This window comes from Nyctereutes procyonoides, unplaced genomic scaffold (genome assembly GCF_905146905.1).
Source record: "Nyctereutes procyonoides isolate TBG_1078 unplaced genomic scaffold, NYPRO_anot_genome, whole genome shotgun sequence".
NCBI classification, from domain to species: domain Eukaryota; kingdom Metazoa; phylum Chordata; class Mammalia; order Carnivora; family Canidae; genus Nyctereutes; species Nyctereutes procyonoides.
The window spans coordinates 9439408-9460576 of NW_026575134.1; the positions used below are offsets into that span (position 1 = coordinate 9439408).

The 21169-nt window shown below is 34.9% G+C and overlaps 1 protein-coding gene across 2 annotated transcripts in view; it reads right to left on the reverse strand.

Moving 5' to 3' along the window:
- SUGCT (succinyl-CoA:glutarate-CoA transferase) overlaps positions 1 to 21169 on the reverse strand; it is a 716497-nt gene that overhangs the window by 579136 nt on the left and 116192 nt on the right. For both annotated transcript variants that reach the window (XM_055301218.1, XM_055301217.1), the window contains exon 8: positions 8196 to 8339. In XM_055301218.1, the coding sequence (XP_055157193.1) occupies positions 8196 to 8339 (144 nt within the window). The remainder of the gene's footprint in view (positions 1 to 8195; positions 8340 to 21169) is intronic.

A 21169-nucleotide genomic window follows, 5' to 3' on the forward strand; every position in this document is an offset into this window, starting at 1 on the left:
AGATGATAATTGATAAATGGCCAGATTTAGTGTCAGTGTCAACCTCAAGGGATGTCCTTTAGTTAATCACATCAACCTTTTGTCAGTTCCTAGAGCATGCTAAGTCTTGTCCTGCTTTGGGTCTTTGCATTCATTGCTCCCTCTCTCTGGATTAATCTTGCCTTGGCTAACAGAAATGTCCATTATCTTTATTATACTGTTTATTTCCTTCTGCAGATATATCACTTATTACTTGTTTTTTTATCTGCATCTTCAATGACCACATAAATTCGATAGGGCAGGGAACTTGCTGGCTTATTTACTATTTATTGTATACTCTGGCATAGTAGATGAGAAACAGGGATGGATGGATGGTTGAATTAATAATGGATGGATGGCAAATAAATTCTACTAGAGCAGATTCAATTTCACTTCTTACTCCCTAAAGGGAGTATCTCAATAGGTTAAAAAAGAGAGATATCTGAAAAATAACTTTTAAGGTGAAAATATATTTAGTATATGGCATTTACCACAACAGAAGGTAAATTAAAGCATTATAGAAGATTTTCTATGAAAATAGTTGAAACTAAAATAGTTTCCTTGCAGCCTTCGGTCATCTAGAAAATGAAATCAACCAGAATATCCAAATTGCTAAATGCTTAAGCTAATCAAGATCTTACTGTATATGCTGGCATATAAGGATTCTAGGCTCTGAAAAAAAAACTTAAAAATTATTTATCATTATACTTCATTTACATTCTGTAAAGAACTAAAGTGATTTTCCTAGAAATTAAGTCTCAGCCACCATGCTTGATGTTAGTCATTTATTTATCCGTTATCTACACTGATGGCATAATAGACATGTTGGTTGAAGCCAAATAGACATGTTCCACTAGGAATCAATTGGTCCATGACTTATGGCAGGTTTACAGCCACTATTAATTAGCCAACACAAAAGGATATGATTATAACATTATATTCTACATAAAATTTTCCAACCCTAGAAAGTACAAGGATGAAGGCAGAATCAATTAACTTCGCACAAAAACAAATTGTTCTAACTCTAGTAACACAGGCAATTCTAATATTGTTAAACCTACCTTTAGGAACAGTCAATTCAATTCATTAATTCTATAAGATTTTGCAAAGACAAAACTAAATTTAGTGAATATTTGTCAACACCAATGGATGCTTCTCCTCTGACTTTTTTATAGTTGATCTTAATTATCTATTTTTCAGAACATTTTGAAATCACCAGATTGTTTTAAAGTATCCAATAAGAGAATTAAACTAGATCACAATGAAAGTTGTCCTCCTGTTTTATTCTTTTCTCCTTTGAGAAATTCTCCCACTAGTAATTATCAGTTATTAAAAATTAAAAGTTCTAGTTTATGTCAGTGTGGTTCAGGTCATATAAAAATATGCAATGCCAATGACTATAACTAAGGATTTCAGTTATACAAAACCAGAGCATCCTCCAATACACTTACATTTCACTGGTTTCCTTTAAAAAAAGAAAGAAAGAAAGAAAACCATGTTTTATATTGTAGACAACTTGTGTTCAATCCAAATTGAATACTGAATACTTGTATTCAAATCCATTTATTTAGATTAAAATAATAATGAAATAACAGATTATCTAAAATTTTAATTTTCTTTGGAAGTTATCTAATTTTTTTACTTTTTTGTGTGTCTTCACCTTCCTAATTAGTCATCTTGATATCAGATAAATGTTCATATCTATTTGTACCCCCTGAACTTTAATAAAGCAGTGAGAGGCCTTAAGTTGAAAGCCAGGCAAAGACTGGAAGCTGGACAAGAATTAAAAATTGGCCTCAAGTAACTAAGGATTACGAGGCTGACACAGGCCTTCATGGCAGGAATGCAGTAGGCTTGTCAAAAGAGTGAGGTTCAAATGCAAACTCAGAGTTCTCTGATTTCTTAAGCTTTCTGATATTAGCTCTTCTTTTTCTCCCTCCCTATTCCATGCTGTCAACTTCCTTGGTCATAGGTCTCTCCCTTACCATTCTCTGTTTATCCTTCCGCATGATCTCAACTTTCAGCCTCCACTTCCTTCCTGTATACATAATTTCTTTCCTCACAAATCTGGCACATTTACAGACTATTCTTAAGGGAATTCTTCCAGAACTGACTTATCAATTAGGCATCATGCTCACAATACTTCAGAAGCACACAAAATGTTTTAACCTTAATTTCTTTCAAAAGGAGAAAAAAAATAATGCAATAATAATTAATACATAATAATGAATTATATTCATCTTTATACCAATGCAGCTATAATTCTTAGTTTTTTTTTATGACGGAAAAGACTCACAAAGGCAAAATTGTCTGAGGCCCACCGAATCATAATGAGCCCTGAATTCTGAGTCAACCCAACCCTACATCCTTCCCCACTCAAAACTGATCCATTCTAGCCTCATGGGTACAACCTAGACCAGCAGTGACTGTATAAGTATTTATTTCAAAACCTGATTTATGGTAATGGTTGCATAACTCACTAACTGTACTAAAAGTTATTAAATGATCCCTTGAAACATGGTAAATGTTATGATGTCCAAAACATACCTCACTAACCCTGTTTTTATTTTTTTATGTTTTTAAAAAAGATATAGAATTTTAAAAAAGCAGAAACATTGGTATCTAAAGACACAAAAAGATGAACTTCAGATTATTTTACTTATTTCAAATTCAGAAGTTTATCCATAGCTACAATAATGATAGCTAAAATTTTATCTACCCTAAATATGAGCAATATTCAAACATGTAAAAAGAATAGTGACATTAAAAATGTAAAAACATTCTATATGTGAAAATAATTATGGAAATTTGGTGTTAAAAAAACTCATTGTAGTAGTAATTAGGGGAGCCTGGTTGCAATTAAGTACAGGAAGGATATTAAAACTTCCAAAAGATATTTCTGTAAGCCACAACAGAAGAATAAGAGCAACAGAATAATTGGAACCACATCCAAACCCACTTCCTTGTTATTTACCAATATCATCTAAAGAATACTATTTAGATGCTGACGTTAGACAATCTTCAGTTGACAACTTTAAATCATATTAAGACTAAAAAAAAAAAAATCAAAGAATTTTATGACAAGGGTTAAAAGTTCATAGCCTTGAAACTACGAAAAATTTGGTGCCCACTTGTAAACCACATCCCGGCAACTGTCGTGTCTCTACAATGAAATGGTTTTGTTGTGGTTAAAGCAATCAGCTTCGAGTTAATAATTAGCTACTATTCAAATCAAGTGTAATTTGTGTAATTGTATACACTAGGTCACTTTTAAGAGAAGGAATACAAAATCTCATTTTTAGCAACTGATATCGAATGTTATAATCATTCGTCATTCTATGTAATGCAATCAAAATGAGTAGAAAAGTATGTTTTTTGCCCACTGCATGAAATCACAGTCATGTTCCAGGCAGCTGAAATTAAGTTCAAATACTATCTGGTTAATGCAGGTGAACATTTATATAAAAAAGAGAAAATGAACACACTTTTTAAAAGGTGAAGTTTCCTATTATATTACTTTGAAAAGTACCTAGAAATAGCATTTCCCATTTACATAAAACAGAGTTTAATCATTCTGAGGTTTGGTATTTGGATCTAGAATCTATAAATGTTATCTTAAATTGAAAAACTCAGTAAAGTTAGTCAAAATTTCTCTACTACGAAGTTATAATAATTATGATAATAAAATAATTATGTCAATAACCACCTTTTTAATCTCAGCACATTTCTGACATTGCAAAATATGTTTTCAATAACCTAATATAAAATTAATGCTAGTCATCAGAATACTTTCTAATTTACAAAGAATATTTCACATCTTTTTAGTGCACTAGATTCTCAAAACAAGCCAGTATTGCTAATATAATGTTGATTGCCACCACCCCCCAACATCTATTTCCCCTTTCTCTGGCCAAAAAATAAGTATGCCATTCTTTGGGGGAATCATATCTCCCCATTTACAGTCATATGGTTTGGGTAGGGTTAATCCCATCATCCCTCATACCGAAAACAGATTAAGCCAAATAGCATATTTTTTAGCGCTCATTAATTAGGAATAATCACTTAACCCAGTGAAATATGTGGTCTGGTTTTCTGGGGCTTCTACAAAAAAGGTCTTCATTTTCCTTCCACGGAAACTACTAAAAGATTTTGTGAGTTTTTTTAATGGTACAGTATAAAGACATAAGATCTGAAACCAGAACTGCTTAAACTATACCTCTACATAATGAACGATGGAGAAAAGGGGACTTGGAAAAGGCGAACAGTGCAGAATAGGAATGAAAACAAGGAAGTAAAGAAAGACAAGTGAGAAACAGATGGAGGAGAGATATGCTCAAGGCTTGAGGATCACACATGAGAAGAAAAGAAGCACAGAGACAAAATATAGAGTAGAGGCAAAAAGTGGTGAACAGAGCTTGAAAAAGTTCTTATCACCCACTGCCTTGAACTTCAGACAGGCTTCAACATAAATTGTCTGTACCACTGCCCTTTGAAATTCTAGCACCATCAGAGCTCAGATGCTATTGGCATGTGGCAACTATAGCATGTATCCAAGGAGACATGGTCTTTGGTTGAAAAGACCATCACCAACAGAACTGATAAAAAAACATAGGCATTGAGAGGTTAAAATCCAGATTTCTAAGCATGATATTTGAGGCCCTTAACAATCTTGGCCTAAACATGTTCTAAAACTATCAGAGACCTACAGAGAACTGTGTACATCACCTCCAGCCCTTCTGTACGACATGGTCACCTCGACTACTAAGCTCTGATATGTCCCCTCCACTCCAACCTAGCAACCACATTGTGCCTAGGACACAATGAGTCCTCAGTTGACAAGAGCTCATAAAAAAAAAAAAAAATCCAGTCCAAATGTTCTTTCTCAAAATTCTCATATTTCAACAGAAACATTTGTCCATCGGGGTAAACTGCATGATAGTTTTTACTCACTGGATCTAAACACAATTAGATAATGATTCAGAGGGGCCCACTTTGTTGCACTGTCTTATTCTGACTCTTGGTATGCAGGGTGGGAGCAAGGGAGCCAGTCTTATGTGTTCCCTCATTACTGAGTACTCCATTGCTTCCTCTGCCTCTTACTAAATTTGCCTTCTTCCTTGGAGCTTCCCCACAGGAAAGCTGGATTTTGCCTGTCCTTTGGTGCCAAAGCTTTTTCCTTTATGAAGTAGGGAAAAGAGAACCAGTCAGGAGATCAGAAACCAGAATTCTTGCTGTGATTGTTGGTCAAGCAGATCAACCTCTCCTAGCTTCAGTTTCCTTGGAAATAAAATAGGAATAAAAGTTTCTGCTCCACCTGCCTTGGTGGCAGTTGAGCATCAGACTCTTGGTTTCAGCTCAGGTCATGATCTCAGGGTCATGGGGGCAGCCGGGGTGGCTCAGTGGTTTAGCACATGATCCTGGAGACTAGGGATCGAGTCCCACGTTGGGCTCCCTGCCCAGAGCCTGCTTCTCCCTCTGCTTGTGTCTCTGCCTCTGTGTGTGTGTGTGTGTGTGTATGTGTGGCTCATGAATAAATAAATAAAATATTTAAAAATAAATAAATAAATGATCTCGGGGTCATGGGATCAAGCCCAGCACCCAGCTTTGTGTTCAGTGTGGAGTCTGCTTGGGATTCTTTCCCTCTCCTGCCCCCTCACCCCTTCCTCTGCTCACATTCTTACACATATGCTCTCTCTCTAAAATACATAAATAAAATCTTTTTAAAAAATTTCTGCCCTACCTACCTCAAGTGATTATGAAGATTATATAAAATAGTAGACGTGAAAGTCCATAGCTCTAAAATAAGAATTTATTTTTACAGTTAAAAGGTAATGACAATAGCCAAGATATGGAAACAATCTAAGTGTTCATCAATGGATGAATGGATGAAAAAATGTTGTACATATATACACACACAATGGAATGTTATTCACCCATGAAAAAAAGAAGGAAATCCTGTCACTTGCAACAACATGGATGGACTCTAGGGCATCTGCTAAGTAAAATAAGCCAGAAAGAGAAAGACAAATACAATACAATGTCATTTATATGTGGAGTCTAGAATATATTATTTTACTAAAAAAAAAAATACTGAGCTCATATATAGAGAACAGATTGGTGGTTGCAACAAGCAAAGGGTGGGTAAAATAGGTGACAGGAGTCAAAAGGTACACCTTTCCAGTTATAAAATAAATAAGTCACATGGATGTAATGTACAGCATGGTGACCACAGCTAATAATACTGTACTGCATATCTGAAAGCTGCTAAGAGTAAATCATAAAAGTTCTCATCATGAGAAAAAAAGATCACAACTACGTATCATGATGGATGTTAACCAAACTTAGTGTGGAAATCATTTTGCAATATATACAAATATCAAATCATTATGTTGTACATCTTGAAATTAGTATCATGTTACATGTCAATTTTACCTCAATTTTCTAAAAGGTAGTTAATGAGTCTTAAGCACACTAACAATCTTAGCAAGCTTTGACTAGATTAGCTATAGCAAATAGGTTAAATCACTGCTAGCAGGTTTGCTAAAAGCAAATTATTTCATCATTAATTGTTTACCAAGTACTTATCCTAACTCAATGGTTTTCTTCCTTTTTCTAGCCTTTCCTAGCACACCAAAGGGTCATGAGACATACCCACTACTAACAGTGGGTCTTCTATGGATCTCAAAAGATTGGGAGAGCCCACTCTGACAAATACTGGGCTGGGCTTTGAGGATACCACTGTAAGCAGGAACAAATGTTATTCTTGCATTCATGGAACTTACAGACCAGGGGGAGGACATGAACGACAAACATAGATACATAGCCAAAATGACTGGAATACATGTATATGTGTATGCATGCATGACTTACTGTACTTACTGTATATCCTCACTTTCAAACAACCCTAACAGGGATACCAGCCCCCTCCACACCTATCCCCAGGGAACCACACACCTCCACATTGTGAATCCATTGTGTTACGTGCTAGAAAATAATTAAACTCTACAATACGCTACAGGAGAATTTCTTCCAGAGCTAGTTAATCATTGACATATAAGTAAAGGAGTCTAGGTAAAGATCAGGAGACTTAAGTAGAGTTCCAAATCCGGGACCAGCCACACAATTTGCAAGTATTGGTGCAAAGTGAAAAAAATGTAGGGCTTCTCATTCAAAAATAATTAAGAATCTCAAGGCAGTAATAACAAAGCATTTAAACTAAGCCTAGGACCCTCTGTGATTGCACAGATCAAATACCCATGAAACCTTCCTGGCTTCTACACTTATTGAATGTGTAATTTGTAGCCAGTCACTTACCCTACCTCTAGTTCCTTACAGCTATAAAATTAAAGGAGGGAAGAAAAGGCTTTCAGCTTCTTCCCATAACTAATATCTATGTTTCTCTATTTAGGAGACTGTTCATTCATTTAGAGGGAATTATTTTACCCTTTTATATAACCATCCAAATGCTCACTGTGACTCAAAGCTAATGTTGAAACCCCATACATAGCATTTTACCTTCAACCATTTTGATGTTTTTCTTACCTCTAGACAACTCTTTAATTTTGTCTAAGAAAAAAAATAATTTATGTTCAATATTACCTCAAAATTATAATAGTTATTAAGTCCAATAATAGATCTTGTGGTTTAATGGGTTAGTAAAATATCATATATGTTATCATAACACAAAATTGGTTTTTACATTGAAATAACTATATTTTAATATAACTGGTTTCCCTTGCAATTCTAAGTGTACCATTTTATGAATGTAAAAACATAATTCTGAGAAAAGGTCCATAGGCTTCACCAGACTACTCAAAGGGTCCACAGTACAAAAAAGGTGAAGAAACTCTGGTCAAAAGGTTACAGAACTCAAGTGACAATAAAATAGAACCCAATGTATTCTTATCTCACAAGTAGTAATAGACCCATTTTCATATAAATAGCCTTTAAAATTCTAATTCAACAGCAATGTCTACATACAACAAAATCTTCCTGGCCCATTTGATTTAACATGACAATATTTAAGTATTCCAAAACGACAGCTTTTGCTGTTGTTGTTTGTGGGCTTTTCCTGTTTTTCTTATTTTTGCACATGTGACCATAGGATTTGATATGAAAGAGTGTAACTCACATACACATCTTTATATCACAATTTCAAATGTTCTTTGGGTTGGTACCTGAGATGACAGTAGGTTACAATCAATGAACAGTCCTTTCCCAGTTTTGTATCTTTGTATCAATCCAGCCATAATGGCTCCATATGCATACAGGCCAGTAGCAAGATCAGTCATGGCCACTCCTGAACGAACTGGATCGCCATCCTGATTTGAGGGTTGGGGGGAGAAAAACAGAGAAAATTGAAAATCAAAACCATCACATGATTTCTCAAATATTTGAAGAGCAAACAGAAGAAAGAATTGTATATGACATGTGCGTGCACACACACAAAAGAATAAAACAAGTTTCTACTGTGGATTATCTGCTGATGGTAAGAATACATTTATATTTACTGTATTTCTCACTCCATCACCTACCAACCAAACTAAACCAAACCAAATAAAATAAAATGTTTTAAACATGTATGAAATTCCTTCTTAATATATATTACCTTGTTTACCCTAAAAAAAAAAAAAAGTTAAATTTGAATTTAAATGAGTAAAACTATTGGAAACAAAAAAGAACTTTTTTTTTTTTCCTGTTGAGTAAGAGGCTCTCCCAGGAAAAAAGAAAGCAGAAGACCTGGTCTATTCTCCTTATAAGCACGCTAATTATTGACAAATATACTAATGGTATTTGCTTACAAAAGGAAAAAGAGTACTTATTCAGAGAAGGCTTTCAGCAAAATACTTTTGTTTTAGAATTACTACGGTACACAAACCTAGAATCTATAGTGTTTGTGTCTTTTTTTAAGATTTTATTTATTTACTTGAGAGAGAGAGAGAGAGAGAGAGAAGCAGACTCCTTGCTGAACAGGGAGCCTAACACGGGGCTCCATCCCAAGACCCACTGATTAGGATCTGAGCCGAAGGTAGTTGCTTAACCAGATCATTACCTGAGCTGAAGGCAGTTGCTTAAGTAACTGAGCCACTGGCACCCCTAGAATATACGAATTTATAAGGGATGGGATATCACCTATACAATTGTTGGAGTATACAATTGTTGGAGTATAAAATATATAGAATGTTTCACAGCCTATAGTGTTCCCTGTTGTATGAAGTAACCTATATACTCCATTAGAGATCATATCTACTGCTCTAGGATTGAGAGGTTTGTCTATTATGGAAAGAAAGAATCTAGGGGTCTCTCTCAATGTCCAGGACCTCTATCTGCTTCTCCTATGCCTATTGGCCCCTTGTATCCTTAAAATTGCAAGTAAAGCTTAATACTGCTTAACATCTTCAATCCATGTCAGTCTGATTTGACAATCCAATCCTGGATCTATATGTAAAGATATTACAACAGTGCCTGGCAAACAATAAGTCCTATAAAAATTAGCTAACATTATCATTAATATTATTATCAGTCATCGTTATATCATAGAGTTCCTATTTTGCACTACCTTAAATTCTGTTAAGTCTGTCATCATACAGAATACCTAAAAGAAGCCTACATTTCATCTGGCTGATACATTCATTCAATCCCTTCTTTATTCATTAATTCCAGCTGTTAATTCAATCAATTTCGGGAGCTAATTTTTATTTTCCTGCAATCCATATATGAACTATATCAATCATCTTAATGAGAGTGCTAAGTAATGTTAAAAGCAAGTAAATGAGAATATATAATTACTAAACTTTTTCTCTGCTTTTCAACACAATTTGAAGGAAGATATAGCAATGAAAATTGGAAACTTCTAGCTGTTTTCTACCTGCTATGACTGGAGAAACTTGCAGTGGCTTGAGTCAGTAAACTTAAAATTAAGTGTGTCACTGGGATTTAAGATTATTTATAGAGAGACAAGTTCAAATTTAAGTTTAAAGATGCATTTTCTCACTATAAAATGAATAAACTCATTTTATTTGCTCTACTTCTCAGACCAATAGGAATAAATTAGATAATAAGTCCTTTGTCACATATTAAAACTTCCTGATAAGGGGAGACTATACCAGATTAATATTCTAAAAACATCATTACATTATCCAGAATAACAGTATAAAATGTATAAGCATTAAATAAACATTAACTCATCAATATATTAAAGACAACATTGTCTGGGAGATCCCTGGGTGGTTCAGCGGTTTGGCGCCTGCCTTTGGCCCAGGGCGTGATCCTGGAGTCCCAGGATCAAGTCCCACATCGGGTTCCCTGCACGGAGCTTGCTTGCATGGAGCTTGCTTCTCCCTCTGCCTGTGTCTTTGCCTCTCTCTCTCTCTCTCTCTCTCTCTCTCTCTCTCTCTCTGTCTCTCTGTCTCTCATGAATAAATAAATAAAATCTTTTTTAAAAAAATAAAGACAACCTTGTCGCTGTTAAAAGTGACAATTTGTGCCAAATAATTTCAGTGAAACACCAACTGGAACAGGCTAACACACTTTAGATTCAAAGATACAAACAGCCTGAAAAAAATGAAATCATGGGAAAAAATATATCATGCAAACAACAGACAAAAGAATGCTGGAGTGGGTATACTAATATCAGACAAAATAGATCTTAATACAAACCAAAAAACTGTCACTAGACAAAATAAAAAGATATTTTATAATGAAAATGGGGTCACTGAACTGGGAAGATATAACAACTAGAAGCATATATGCACCCAACAACAGAGCTGCCAAAATACAAAAAGCAAAGAGTAACTCATTTGAAAAGAGAAATAGACACTTGAGGAATAATAGAAGGAGGTTGCAAAACTCAAATATGAATAGTGAATAGAACAACTAGATAGAAAATTTTAAAAGAAAGAAAAGATTTGAACACCATAAACCAATATATCTAATAACTAGAAAACACTGCACCCAACAACAAAATACACATTCTTCTCAAGAGCACACAGAACATTCTCTAGGACAGACGATCTCATAGGCCATAAGATAAGCTAAAATAACACACACACACACACCCATACACACCCATACACACACACACACACACACACACACACACACTGAAATATTACATAGTCATAAAAAGGATGAAATCGTGCCATTTGAGACAGCATGGATGGACCTACAGGGTATTATGCTAAGTGAAATAAGTCAGACAAGAAGACAAATACTATATTATTTCTCTTATATGTGGAATCTAAAAAACAAAACAAATGAATTAACAAACAAAAAGCAGAATCAGACTTATAAATACAATAAACAAACTAAAGGTTGCCAGAGGGAAGGGAGGTGGGGAATGGGCAAAATGGATGAGGAGGGGTGGATAATAGGCTTCCATTTATGGAATGAATTAGTCATAGGAATAAAAGCACAGCATAAGAAATATGGTCAATGGTATTGTGACAGATGGTAGCTACACCTGTGGTAAGCATAGCATAATGTATAAACACGTGGAATCACTATGATGTATACCTGAAACTAATGTAACAGTGTGTGCCAACTATACTCAAGTAAAATTTTTGAAAAAGAAAATGCCTCAAGACAAATGAAAATAAAGGTCCAACATATCAAAATGTATGAGGTGGAGCTAAAGCAGTATTTGAGGGCAATTTATAGCTTACATACCTGTATTTTAAAAGAAGAAATATTTCAAATGAAAACTTACCATCCCCCCTTTAGACATTGGAAAAAGAAAAGCAAACTAAGCCAAAAGGAGTAAAAGGAAGTAAAACAGTTTAGAGTTGGAAATAATGAAATAGAGAAGAGTAGGCCAATGGAGAAAATCAACAAAACAAAAAGTTGGCTCCCTGAAAAGATCAACAAAAATGACAAATCTGTACCTGAACTTTTTTAAAAAAGTAAAAAATAAAACTAACAAATAATTAGAAAAACTGAATAAATATATGACAATAGAGAAACTGAATTTGTAATCAAAAAGCTTCCAACAAAATTTTTAAAACCCTGGAGAATTCTACCAAGTATTTTTTTTTTAAGTTTTTGTTCAAATCCCAGTTAGTTAACATACAATGTAATATTAGTTTTGGGTGTACAATATAGTGATTCAATGCTTCCACACTTCACCCAGTGCTCTTGACAAGAAGTCTACTCTTAATCCCAAACCCCTACTTAAGCTGGCCCCCTGCCCACCTCCCCTCTGGTAACCATCAGTTTGTTCTCTATAGTCAAGAGTCTGTTACTTGGCTTGCTTCTCTTTTTTCCCCTTTGCTCAATGTTTTGTTTCTTAAATTCCACATATGAGTAAAATCATATAACTACCAAGCATTTCAAGAATTAACATTAATTCTTCATAAGTGCTTTCAAACCCTGAAAGAGGAGATAACAATTCTCAACTTCTATGAGGCCAGTAATTTACTGAGGTCAAGCCACACAAAGACATCAAAAGAAAATAAAACTATACAGCCCAGTATCTCTTAAAAGAGTGAACACAAATTCTCAACAAAATACTAGCAAATTGAATCCAGCAATATATAAAGGGATTATACATTATGAGTAATTGGGATCAATGTTCTCAGGAACAAGGTTGATTTAATATTTGAAAATCGATCAATATAACAGACTAAAGCATTAAAATTAAGGACAAATGCAAAATGATGATCTCAACAGATGCACATAAAGTATTTTGACAAAACTCAGAACGCTTAATGAGGAAATACTCAACACACTAAGAAGAGAAGTGAACTTCTTCAATCTCATGAAGGACATACGTGAAAAAGAACACAGATCACATCGTAAGTAAATGTGAAAAATTGAATGCTTTTCCCCAATATCAAGAACAAGAGAAGGATACCTGCTCTCATCACTTCAATTCAACATTGTACTGGAGGTTTTAGCCAGTGAACTAGGGGGAAAAAAAATAAAAGTAATCTAGAGTGGAAAGAAAGAAGTAAAACTATATTTGCAGATGACAATTTTATGTACAGTAAATCCTTAGGAATCCACTAAAAAAAACTTAAAACTAACAAATGAATTCAGCAAGTTTGCAAGATACAAGGCAATATATAAAAATCAATTGTATTTCCACACAGTAACAATAAACAAACTAAAAATGATATTAAGAAAATAATTCCAGGGGATCCCTGGGTAGCGCAGTGGTTTGGCGCCTGCCTTTGGCCCAGGGCGCGATCCTGGAGACCCGGGATCGAATCCCACGTTGGGCTCCCGGTGCATGGAGCCTGCTTATCCCTCTGCCTGTGTCTCTGCCTCTCTCTCTCTCTCTCTGTGTGATTATCATAAATAAAAAATAAAAAAAAGAAAATAATTCCATTTACAATATCATCAAAAGGAATAAATTTAACAAAAGAAGAACAAACTTTTATTTTGAAAACTATCAAACATTGTCAAAAGAAATTAAAAAGAAGACCTAAATAAATGGAAAGACATCCCACTGTCATGAATCAGAAGATTTTATACTGTTAAAATGGCAATTCTCCCCAAATTGATCTACATATTCAAAGCAAGTTCACCTACCAAAATTCAAGGTGTCTTTTTTGGTAGAAATAAAATCTAATCCTAAAATTCATATGTAAATTCCAGGGACAATAATTAAAACATCTAGAAAAAGAAGAATAAAGTTGGAAGATCTGACTTCCCAATTTCAATACTTACTGCAATGCTACTGTAAATAAGGCAGCATGGTATTAGAATAAGCCAGATTGACAGACAATGGGAATTCTCAGTTTTACTTTCAATTCCTTTTTTGACAAGCACACCAAGATAATTCAATGGGAAAAGAATAGTCTCTTTCAAAAATGGTGATGCAAAGGAATGAACTCCCCTTACACCACACACAAAAATTAACTTTAAATGGATCATTAACCAGGGAACCTGGGTGACTCAGTGGTTGAGCATCTGCCTTTGGCTCAGGCGGTGGTCCTGGGGCCCTGTGATTGAATCCCACATCAGGCTCCCTCCCTCTGTCTGTGTCTCTGCCTCTCTCTGTGTCTCTCACAAATAAATAAATAAAATATTTTTAAAACATAAAAATAAAAGATAAAAATATTTTAAAAATAAAAATGTGCATTTCAAAGGAAACCATCAAGAAAATGAATAGACAACTTAAAGAGTGGGAGAAAGTTCTTTCAAGTCACATATCTGATAAGGAACTGAAAACTGGAACTAGAATTTATAAAGAAACTTGATAATTTATAACTCAATAATAAGGCAAATAACCCATTTTTTAAAATGGGCAAAGGATCTGAATAGACATTTCTCCAAAGAAAATACACAAATGTCCTTTAAGCACATGAAAAGATGCTCAACATCACTAGCCATCAGAGAAATGCAAATGAAAACCACAATGAGCTTACAACCCAACAATAAAAAGACATCCCAATTTTAAAATGAGCAGAGTGTTGACATACTTTCAAAAAAAAAGATATACAAATAGCCAATAAGCACATGAAAAGATGCTCAACATCACTAGCCATCAGGGAAATGCAAATGAAAACCACAATGAGCTTACAACCCAACAATAAAAAGACAACCCAATTTAAAAATGAGCAGAGGGCTTACACACACATTTCTCCGAAGAAGACATATAAATAGCCAATAAGAACATGAAAAGGTGCTCAAGATCATTAGTCATCAGAGAAACGCAAATCAAAACCACCATGAGATACCACATCATACATACTAGACAGAATAGCTGTCATGAAAAAGAGAGATAATAGCAAGTGTTACCAAGGATGTGGAAAAATAAAAATCTTATACACTGCTGGTGGGATTATAATGCTGTGCTCACTGTGGAAAACAGTCTGGTAATTCCTTAAAGAGTTAAACATAAAGTTACCATATGAGCAATTCTACTTCCAGCAATATACCCAAAAGAATGAAAACATATTCCTCACAAAAAAACTTATACACAAATTTTCATAGCAGCACTATTCATCATGGCCTAAGAGTGGAAGTAACCCACATGCCCACCAACCAGTAAATAAAGTGTGGGATGGCCATACAATGGGATATGTTAGGCAATAAAGAGAAACAAAGTACTGATATATACTAAGACTTTATGCTACGTGACAGAGCCAATCCCAAAAGGCCACATATTATATGAGGCTATTTTCATGAAATATCCAGAATAGGCAAATTCTGGATGAAAAGTAGAGCCAGGGGCTGAGAGGAAGTGGAATAGGAAGTGCTACTAATGAGTTTGGGGTTTCTTTTTAGTGAGATGAAAATGTTTTAAATTGATTGTGGTGACGGCTGCACAATTCTGTGAATATAAAAACCACTGTGAATATAAAACCACTGAATTGTCACCTTATATGAGTGAATTACATGGTATATGTATTATATGTCCATAAAGCTGTTTTATTGTTTTAAGTCCCATTATAATGCTGATAATGAAACAAAACAGAAAAGACGGAAATAATTAGAAATAAAAGTTTTTTAAAAGTCTTTTAAAGGCCTGCTGAAGAACATGTATTTAGTGGAAACTCTACCTACAAGTTACATTTCATTCAAAGCTGCTTGGTAACAACTAAATATACACCACTCATGTTCTAGTATAATTCAGAGGTGGCTATGCTCATACTTTTGAAATCCCTCGTACTCATATTCCTGTCATTAAAGAATTGTCAGCATGCCAGAGAAATAAGGAAGTGCAAATAAAATACCATTTAGTGAGCAGGAAACCCCACAGTGAACCACATTGCCTCACTGAGGTAACTAAGTATTCCCAGGTGCAATCAGACAATCAGAACTGGGGTGCATATATACAAGGTATGAAACTCCCCTTCCACATCTGGAGCTCCATTGGAGCCTTGCTGCCATGACGGCATAAAACAGCGTGTCTCTCCTCCTAAGATCTGGGATAAATGGGGTGGTACCATCTCTATGTCAATAGATATAGAAATTTATCACTCAAAACACTTAGCAAACATGTATTTGGGGAACATCAGGTAATTAATGGACCTTGTTAAGCAATATGTGCTAGGATTCCACCATAACTTATCAGAGGAAGTGGATCTAAGTTAATATGCAGATTTTTAGAAATTAATATTTATATTTTACTAAATTTTAATTCTAGAAATTGGTAATAGAATAATTTTTATGGATATTTTGAAACTGCTTTAAGTATATTTAGCTTCTTTAATAAATTAATACAACCCTTTCATTAGAACTTGTGGTGATATTCCTATAAAACTAAAACAGGTATACTTCTCATCCACAAAGGCACAAGAAAAGGAAGACTCTGCTTAAGAACTAAGACATACAATTATAGCAGGAGGACAAAGTCTATATTAAAAATATTAGGTCATGGGGCACCTGAGTGGCTCAGTCAGCTAAGCGTCCAACTCTTGACTTCAGCTCAAGTCACAATCTCAGGGTTCTGGGATCAAGTCCTGCATAGGGCTCCACACTCAGTAGGGAATCTGCTTGAGAGAATCTCTTTCCCTCTCCCTCTGCTCCTTTCCCTTCTTTCTTTCTCCCCCACCCAAAGAAATAAATAAAATCTTTTTTAAAAAATTAAGACTTCCAAATTACTCACTTTTCATATCCATTCATATATTTCTGCATTCTCCCTGTTACCAATGCTTTCTTAAACTCTCTCATCCCCTTTCATTCATGTATTTCAAAACAAAACCTGAATATTAATTTTAAAAAATTACTAGCGAAATCCAAATAAAGTGGAGTTTAGTTAATAGTACTGCACCAATGCTAATTTCATTATACCATGGCTTTTCAAAGTGTTAACACTACAAAGTGGTAAAGGTTATGGGCTGAAGGGTATAGAGGTATAGATAAGGGTATTGGTAAAGGGTATAGGAATTTAGGTAATCACAGTGACCTAAATTATAAAATTAAAAATTTTTTAAAGATTATTTCCCATAACACTACAAAAGACTGTGTAATATTTTTACTCATTTCTCCATACCTATTCCTGCTACTTTCAGAACTTACCAAATAGATTTTTTTTAAAGGGAGGGAGGGAGGGAGGGAGGGAGGAAGAAAAATCATTTGTTTTTCTAAGTTATTATTTAAAACCTTGTTTGATTAAAAAAAAGTATGTAAGAAACTGTAAATCAATTCTGGCAGATGTTCAATAAAGTGGCATGAATTTGAAAAGTCACACAAGCATTTTTCTTTTTAGTTATATTACTCAATCTAATTACTTCATAAAACAACAAAAATGTTAAAACTTTTTTTAAGCAGTTAGCTTCAATTCCAAAATAAAAAAATTATCCTTAAACGTTTATGTGTCTAGATTGTCATACTTTTATTTCATATTGAGTAATTCATTATATTAATGTAATTTACAGAAAATTTTTTTCTACCTTGGGGCCCATGAATTTTTTAGTGACCTATTTTCTGAAATATGAATTCTTCCACCGTTTACTAACTGTATAACCTTTGTAAAGTTTTTAGCCCTTCTATTTTTTTCCCCATTGTTGAAGGTAGGTAATGATAAGATCTATCTCATAGGTAGGTATGAGAACTCAATAAGAAAAGGTGTATAAAATCACTTTATGTGCAAAGGTGACCTTTTATAAGACACTTGGTGTGGTGATAGGAGACCCATCAGAAACATTTAGCAATAGTCCGGGGAGAGAGCCAAAGTGAGAACCTCAGTTAAGAAAGAAAGCATGCATTGACTCCAGAGATACTTAGAAATTTGAATTCTTAGACTTTGATTACTGATTGGGTGAAAAGAGAGGTTAAAATAAATTAATTTGGAAATTAATTTGGAAAACAACCAAAAGGAAATTAGGAAAAATATCTTTAGTACAAAGAGCAATATGAAGAACAAAAAAAAAATGGTATATTCAATCAAACCAGTATTTTAGCAAACAAGAATGCAGACAGTCACTATCGTTACTGCTTTCACATTTCATGGGCACAGACCCTGGAACTACACAGTATCCAAACTTTCTGTTTTAAACACACACTCTATGGGACACCTGGGTGGCTCAGGGGTTGAGCATCTGCCTTCGGCTCAGGGCATGATCCCAGGGTCCTGGGATAGAGTCTCACATCAGGCTCCCCACGGGGAGCCTTCTCTCTCTCTCTCTCTCTCTCTCTCTCTCTCCCCCACCCCCGTGTGTGTGTGTGTCTCTCTCATGAATAAATAAATAAAATCTTAAAAAAATAAAATAAACACACAGTCTACCTCAAACCACTCATTGAAGCTAAAAATATGTTTATAGTGACATTCACCCATAAATTTCTACAAAGCAATATATTTCCGTTACAGGAAGGAAATTCCATGTAATGGCTAAAACACAACTCAGAGCTATAGATCCAACTCCTAGGGACCTTCACATTCCCACCTATAAAGAGGCATGACAAAATCTACCATCATGTGCTTCACCGATATACTCTGGAGTCCTCCAAACTAAATCACAGCTTTTTAGAAGCTGAAAGGATCTGCTCGTTCAGTCCCTTAGCAGTGAAGGTAGAAAAGCAGGAGAGTATAGGGTTAAGAGATCTATTTCTGCTACTTACCAGCAAACTGATACCCAGTAACAAAGAGAAAATAGTGTTCCCATCCTAATACCTTAAATCTAGCTATTAGGGGTGCACAGTACCGACAAGAGAAAAATCTTCAGATGTTTCACCTAGACACTGAAACACGAAGATCATTTTTCTTCATCAGAAACCACAAAACTTGAAGTCCCAACCCATCCATCACCCACACATCTCCATCTGAACCTAGACAAAGCACAAGTCAGAAGCTGACATCGCAACAAACTGGGAACCGCAGAAGGAGGGAAGAAAAAGAGAAACTGAGAAAAAGGAAACTTAGAGAAGTCCAGAGAGTCCATATCAGACAGGCAGCTCAAAGGAAAATGTAACAAACCAATTGGTGCTATTCTCTTGGCCACTTATGAATGCTTCAGTGCCTATTATGAATTTCTTTTTTTTTTTAAGATTTTATTTACTTATTCAAGAGAGACACAGCGAGAGAGGCAGACACAGGCAGAGGGAGAAGCAGGCTCCATGCAGGGAGCCCGATGCAGAACTTGATCCCAGGACCCCAGGATCACACCCTGAGCCAACGGCAGATGCTCAACCACTGAGCCACCCAGATACCCTATGAATTTCTTTCTTGTAATGAATGAAAATTTTTGTACTTTTACACATTAAAAGTATAACTTAGAGGTATTAAACTTACAGAATGTAATATTCTATAGTGCACTTTAAAACCAGTATCTAACTAACTCTCTGCAGATCCTTAGAAGTAAGCAATCCCTGTTCTAGACAAGGAACTGAGGAATAGCCAGGTTAAATACTGTAAGATGTTACAATCATTTAGTAGCTGAGTCAAGAAGAGACTCCAAATGAAGTGATCCTGAATCCATTTCCTCTACTCATTACTACATTCAACCATCTTCTTTAAGGACGCATGACCAGGTCTAGATTCCTAACTATCTTGTATTTAATAAGCCAGTGAGATGCTCTCTTCAGGTCTCCTGCATATCCACGAGGTTATATAAAATGTCATGCTTTTCAAGGTGCTTTAACATATGCTGTTACATTTATCTCTCAACCATAATTCTATGAGTACCAATATTATCTGTATTTTAGAGGTTATGAAGGTTTTAGATGATACACGAACTTATCAAAATCATAGCAGCAAACGGTACAATGACAACTAGAACTCTTGAATTCTGACCCTAAAGCTTCTGTTCTTTTCACTGCCACCTTGTCTCCATCCATTGTCCCAATTTCAATATTCATCATCTTTCCTTTTCAGACAATCACTAGAGAGCAAAAGTTGTAAAGAGATGAGGTGATTTGTCATTCCTACAGCCACAGTTAAGAAGTAATCAGTCCTGACATGGCTTGTTCAATGCAATTCAAGTGAGTGGCAAACACTAATGCACTTACCAAAAAAATAGGGTGTTACCAGTGTGAAAAATGTAAGCCAGACGTTTTTCAGAAACCTGGAAAAATCCACTCACTGGGAGCCCACCAAATTAAAAAGTAGACAAAATGACAAATTTTCAAAAATGTTTAACACCCCAATTACAATATTTTCTTATCCAGTGATTAAATACCATCTAAATCATTTTGAGTTGACTCCCACAGTGAAATGCCCAAAATATCACCCCGCCTGGCTGTCCTCTGGAGTTTAAATAGGGTAAGACTGGGAGAAAATGGAATGGATGGTTAGGGAATTGTGATATTTTAAGAGATGGAGTAAGAAATAATTTGGAAAGTTTTTTTACTTCTTTCCATGTTGTTCTTCAAGAACAGTTTCTGTGTTATAGCTTTCTGTGATACATCAGAGAGAAGCAAAAACAAATCTAAAAGTCAATGTTTCTTTTTTTTTATTAAGTTTTTTTATTTTAATGCCAGTATAGTTAACATACAATGTTATACTAGGTTCCGGGTCCACAAAAGAGTGATTCAACAATACTATACATCATTACTCAGTGCTCATCAATGTAAGTACTCTTAATCCCCTTCACCTACTTCACCCACCCATTCCCCCACTTCCCCTCTGATATGCTTTATTTTAAAGGGATACCCTGAGTTAAAAATTTTCAACCATGAACATTTTTTACTTGAAGCATACTTCAGAATACTTGGTTCTAAAAGACTTATATAAAACATCCCATCCAAGAAAAATAGAATACACATTTTAAGTAGACATGCAAAAATCCCCTGGTCAAGTCACATAAAAAGAGACATAACAAATATTATAAATTTAAGAGGACTTAAAGTCATTGTTTCTAAGTTCTGAGACAAAACAACATTCATATTCATTAAGATCTACATATAATCAATCCTACATTTAACAAACCTCCTCTGAACAGTCTTATATTTCAGTAAGTTGCTCCAGACCACTCCAGACCTCTATACCTGGTACAATTAAGGTAAGCCGTTCCTAGAAGCATCAAAACAGATTAACTCTGAGGGCTTTTCCTATCCTGCGATTTTACATATTTCATTTAATTTCACTTCCCACCAATAAAAGATGTCTCAAAGATCCAGACTATGAACTCTGAATGTAATTATTTTTTATAGAAAAATCTTTCTATATCAGTATTATAAGTTATCCAGTACAATTCTTCCTGAACCCTCCACATGCATGCAATTGCTAGAATAAGCCAAATAAAAGCATGAAATTATCTGGCAA